Source organism: Charadrius vociferus, unplaced genomic scaffold, assembly GCF_000708025.1.
Source record: "Charadrius vociferus isolate BGI_N301 unplaced genomic scaffold, ASM70802v2 scaffold385, whole genome shotgun sequence".
NCBI classification, from domain to species: Eukaryota; Metazoa; Chordata; class Aves; order Charadriiformes; family Charadriidae; genus Charadrius; species Charadrius vociferus.
In genome coordinates this window covers 4,018,139-4,024,138 of record NW_009648925.1, presented here as the reverse complement: position 1 = coordinate 4,024,138, position 6,000 = coordinate 4,018,139, and the positions used below count along the sequence as shown (strand labels likewise).

The window sequence follows — 6,000 nt, the reverse complement described above, 5'->3', positions numbered from 1 at the left end:
AGGGAAATCCTTCACTGACTTCATGAAGATTTCTGCTTGCTAGAAGTCAGAGGTCTGCCTGCACTCTTGTGAGCTCTGGCTGCCCAGCAGGATCCTGTGGTGTGTTAGATACTGCAGCAGGAGAACAGAAAGAGAAAACCTTATAGCTATACGCAGGACCTTAGTGATAACTGTACTTGTGGACACAGACTGAGTTTGAGATGTGTTTCTTTTGCCTTTCAGAAGGCAGACAAGAAAAGCCGGGGAGGAGAGCTTCTGAGCAGATGACGACGGTGAGAGACAGTAAGCAATAAATGTTGATTGTTTTTAAATCCCTCTTTCCATACTGTGACAATGTTTCTCAAGGCTGGAAGGGAACATCCTTCTCTGAGATTCACTTAGGCCTTTCCTCGCATCTCTGGTGTCTAGAGCTGCACTGCAGCTCCCCTGGCTCCAGGCTGCACCTGGGACACAGGGCCAGAAAGCAGGAGCAGCTGTGTGCCGCCTGTATCAGCATGGGTCCTGGTGTCCACCACCCTGCTGTCCGGGGCAGCGTGGGGAGAATGGCATTGCTTGTGGGAGCCCAGCATAGGAAGTGCTTGCTCTCCATCAGGAGGGCAGATCTATGGAGCCTCATGTGTCTACCTACAGACAAGCTGAGATGCGTTTTCTAGTCTTTTTGCCATTGCCTAGTTAATATGGATACAGATTAAGAGCAAGATGGATTAAGAACAGTTGCATTAGCGAACAGGAAGGAAGGAAGAAGCTGGTGAGAAGTGGGGCAGAGGAAAGAATGATCAATGATTTTGTATTTGTATAGCAGCTCAGTTTTTTGTAGCCTTTTCAGGCGGGATTCATCTCTCCTATTTTTAATCATCAAAAAAGTTAAGCATCTATATGTGTAGGCTCCTTTTATAGCCTATGCTGAAGGACAAGATGGGATGAATGTTCCTGCAGGTCTGTAATTGTGTAAGACAGGGAGGATGTATTGTCCTGTAGAGGTGCCAGGTTCTTCTTCCCACTGATGGCAGCCAGGACATCTGTCCTGGACAGGGTTTAAGTTGAGGGTAGCAGATCTTACCCTAACTCTCGTAAACACTTGTCCCAGAGTGTGAGGTGGAAGATATTAGAACAGACATGCTTCGCCCCATTTGCCATCTTTTAAGCAGTAAAACAATCAAGGTGTTACTAGAAATACTGCAGAATTTATGAACAAATAAAACAAAATACTAATGCTTTGGGTGAAAATTCACTAGTTCAGTGAGCACAAATCCACCAGCAGACAACATCCTGCTCCATACTTACTGGTCAGCCTTGCAACCATCACATAGGTGACCCGGTCCAAATATTTATAAGGAGCCCCTACATTTGTGTGATACAACTTGAGCTGGTAACTTTATGGATACAGTAAAGTACATCTGCAAACTCTAAAACTACTCAGCTGCCTATTTAAATAAGTTAGATACCTAAATTTTATCATAATTTGTATCGAGAAAAGATTACTAATCTATAACCAAAAGTTGTATTAAGACATCTCTGGAAATTCAGCCCACGGCCACCAGTCAAATACAGGATGAAACCTTATAAAACCTAAAGTCTCAGCCAACTACCTGAATTCATAACAGAGATTCACCTCTGAACAATACAGTGAAAGGGCACAAAGGATGTGATCGAAGTACGCATTGTGTGTTGGTACAATGTTATAGGAAGGAATTCTGCTTTAAAGCCTTAAATGGGTGTAGAAAAATGACCTGTAGCAAACAACGACCAGAAGGTGGCATTAGACATTAGTTTTTGATATTCAAAGCTGCACTCACCCTACATGCAGTTGCTCTCATGAATACCTAAGAACACCTTTGTCTTTATTTTTCAAGCCTTTATTGTTACAATATCTAATCCAAAATGTTCTGCATACCCTCTGGGAAGGAGTGGAGATGCTATGTATTATCACAAGAAAAAGCTGGCTGCAAATTCTGCAGTAATTGTATTAATTCTACATGAAAACCACTGCTAAGCACGTATCAAGATTGTTATTATTTAGAGATCCTCTCCCTTGTTAACAAAGGAATTCCTTGAGGTCATTCCTTTCCTCTCCATCAAAGGGCAGCAGTCCCCAGCCACCTGCCCCATAAGCTTCTGGATGAGATGCTGGAAAGCACCACCCAAAAGGCACTGATAAAATGGAGGAAGGCAATACCTCACTGCTCCATCATTGCCTCTACATTACTTTCTCCGCAGAAATCCAAACAGTATCTCCTTCATGGCAATGCAGACAACTTCTGTTAGAGCTGGCTCAAGATCTTTATTTCTAGCAAGATTAATTTGTAATTGCTCTAAGCCTAATTAAAATTAAGATCATATTAAAGTTTCACTACCATACTTGATCATTCCAAAGGAGATTATAAATTGAAATACTGTTGGGGATCATGGATAATGCAATGCTGAATGAATGTAGCGTTCTTATCAATAGTAAAAATTTGTTCTTTGCGCTTTAAATTATTGAACGCTGCACCTTACAAAGTGCGGAATGTGAAACTAATAATTTGTTTTAGGAGTATGGCTAGAAGCTACTGTAGTGCAAACAGTGAAGGTTGATCACAGATTCCCCATTTGCTATTGTACCAGCAGAAGAGTGTACTCTTCCCAGTTGATAGACATCATCCTCTTGTTGGAAACTACTATTATGCTCCAGTCTGCCATCTCACCAGTTCACATGAGTGCTCCTTACTCTGCCCCCTCAAAATTACCTGGATTGGAAAAAACCTGTTTTTTAAATTCTTGAAAGCAGCTGGGTTTGCCAGCTAGGGGCAAGGGAACACTGGCACAAGTCGCTGAGCTAGCAGGTCAAAAGAGGTGGCAACTCCTGGCAGGATAGTGATGTAAAGGCTCTAGAAGCAGCAACTCCACTGTCTTGAGCGGTTGGAGCAACAAACGTTGCAAAATTCCTTCGGAAAGGCCTGACAGTTTGAGATGCGCAGGAGTGCTCTACAAGGACATGCACTGCTGAACAAATGAAAAAGGGTAATTCAGACTCCAAACACAGACCGTGTTGATTAAATAAAGAAGGACACTATTTACAGCAGGAGACCTGGAATTAAAGAGTCCTTAGCCCTACTCTCATACTGCTGCTGACTGCCTGTGAGACTATAAGGCAGGCACATATAACTGAACTTTCTCAGTAAAAGAGGGTTAATAATAACCTCACATCCTTGTAAAGCACCGTGAAACGTCTGGATGGTGCGCGCCCTAAATGCTAGTATCATCATTATAATACTCTGCTATTAAAGCAACAAGTTGGGCCAATGTTCCCTGGTGAAGGTTATTCACTATCAAAATATGAATTCCTTTGCTGGCTCTACACGCTCATTAATCAAATACATTTTATGGAACATACTGGTTTCAGAGTAGACAGGCTGGAGTACTGTTCAAGAAAGTTTTAAAGCAGACAAATCGGAGGTGATTGCAAGAACTGTGATGGAATTGGGCAGCCAATTGAACTAACTCTCCAAATGTTTGCGGTTTTTGTACAAAAAAGGCTAGTAAAATAACTGTGAGCAAAGAAAGTTCCCGTGCTGAGAGAAGTATGTCAAGCCTGAATACAGAGTGTAAGGGGAGGGAAGTACCGCAGCCAGTTTAAGATTCCCTAGCCCTTAATTATCCAGTTAAATAATTTACAAGAATCTTTAAACTAATGTAAAGCTCATATGTGAAGGGTACCTGTCCTGGACTGAGTGTAACCACATGGGCTGTTGTGTTCTTAAACTCAGGAAAGCGTTTCAGATCAGGGTTGGCAACATTGACTTTGCTGAATATGCTGGATTCCTCATAAGGGATCCTGGTGGGATAAAGGAAACTGGTGTCACCAGGTGGGAAGAGGTGCCATCTTTTCCTGAAAATAGAGAGAAGATAAAAATGTATTCAGTGCATGTCAGTTACAGCAAAGAACTAAAGGCAGTAGCAAGGTTTTCAATAAAACATAAATCTGCCTCACTGTGTGAATCTCCTACGCAGTGAGAACACAGGCAGTGCTTACAGGCTGTCTCCTAAAAGTGTTTTTAAAATATTCCACTTTTTAATTTTTTTGACTGAAAAGATTTACAGCTTCTCACCAATTATTTTTAAAAGGCAGATAAAATAAAATTAAAAAAAAAAAAGCACTCTCCCATCTGGTTCCTCCTTCCTCCCTTTTACTGAGCAACACACAGCACTTACAGATGCTCAGAGCATTAAAAATTGCTCTGTAAACCAGGGGAAACAGTTTTGTTAGAGACAATGTACCTTCATTGACTGAATGAATAGCTGCTGTACTCATGTTTGTTTTAAAAGAAGGGTATTGTGTGTTTAGAATGGTAGTAGAGGGGTATGGATCTGATCTTCTGTTTCTTATCATCACCTACAGTACTTAATTGGCTGTTAGTCACAAAACCCTCATTCTTAGTAAAACTCACATTGATTCTTCTATGCCACAGATAGGGCAATGGCATAAATAAAAACTAGAGACATCCATAAACATAAGCATCCTGAAACATAAGTATTTTTTGGTGTTATCAGTACCACATGATGAAAATACGGCTCGTATGGGCCCCTGGGTTTAAGAACTCACTGGTATGACTAAATGTCCAGATAGAGCAGGACAAAGTCATTCTGCTCACGAGGGGACCCGTGTTCCAGGTTGCTCTCTATGGGCCCAAAGAAGCGGGTCATCACACCGCAGTACAGCACCAAGCAGAGCTGAGACATGGACCTCATCCTCAGGAGCTAATGTCTCTATTTCACTTACATAGACTAGATCAAAGACAGAAAAAAGAATATGCCAGAACTGGTGGTGCCAGTTTTACGGGTGCTATAAATGAAATATCTTGGCAGGTACATATGTTATTTAGAAATAGGAGTTTTATATGGCAGTACTTTAGGTGATGGAAATAACCAGAAAGGAATGCACAAAGGGAAAATTTATTACATTTAAGATGTGTCAGGCAATCAGTACTACAGTGACCCATGCACTAAGCAATGGAAAAGTAAAGGCAGTACTTTACAGCACAGTTGGACAATTGGCGCAGCTCTCCTCTTTGTTTCAGACTCTAGCGAGATCTTTTCTTTTTGTCCCTTTTCTTTGTACCCACTTCTTGCTTTTTGCCTACTGCTTCTGGTGGTCAGTTCATAGATCTGAAAATGGGAGAAAAGCAGCCAAATGGCACAAAACCGGAAGAGACAGGAATAGCGGGATAGCCATAACTGTAGAGACTGGCACAGATGGGAGTGCCATAGGCCGCTGACATTTCTTGGTAATTACCAAAGCCGCTGCTGGCTGCAAGCACAAGAAATAGTTCTGCTGAAACCCAAGCCCTGTTGCAACTTTATTTTGCCCTCCAAGCTAGACCCTCTTAAGGGGCAGAGAATAACTAGGTTTAGGAAGCTCATGGGTTAATCCTGCAGGCTCATGACAAAGCAGTATCATGAAGCAAAAAATTAAGAAGCCTGAGGGATGCAAGGAGGAAATTCAAGATAGCAACAAAGGGCTAAGGAGTCGTTCCTGGCTTTCCTGCAAAGGCAAATCTATTTAAGTTTAGCATAAGCTTATATTCCGTTACAAAGCCTGTCTTGTTTGTGAGTCTCAAAAGGGAATCTTTCTGCTCTGAAGAAGCACAGGATTCACAAGCTTGTAGAAGTTTGCAATCTATTTATAGGCTTTGTTCTGAAGAGGAAAACAACTTTGTCTTTTCAGGCCACGCAAAGGCTTCTTTCCCTGAGAGAAACAAGGATTTTGCTCTACCAGATGGGCAGGAAGTGTCTTGGGAAGGCAGGCAAAATTGATATGTGATGCTGGAACTCTGGATCGAGTTCGACACCTGAAGGTAAAGACCAGAGGCAGGGCAGGTATCAGGTCTGCCAGTATTTAGGTGGATCCTTAGAAGATATTTAGGCATGTAAGTCTCTCTGTTTTCAATGTTATTTCTGGCTCCCAAATACACTTAAGTGTCTGGACTTCAATGTATAATGCTTACTGATGCGATCTGAAGT

The 6,000-nt window shown here is 41.9% G+C and overlaps 1 protein-coding gene across 1 annotated transcript in view; it reads right to left on the bottom strand.

Annotated features, from left to right (window-relative positions):
- The window catches only part of HSPBAP1 (HSPB (heat shock 27kDa) associated protein 1), a 47,269-nt gene that overhangs the window by 8,623 nt on the left and 32,646 nt on the right, over positions 1 to 6,000 (bottom strand). Inside the window, exon 5 of the mRNA XM_009887320.1 lies at positions 3,697 to 3,868. Within this exon, the coding sequence (XP_009885622.1) occupies positions 3,697 to 3,868 (172 nt within the window). The remainder of the gene's footprint in view (positions 1 to 3,696; positions 3,869 to 6,000) is intronic.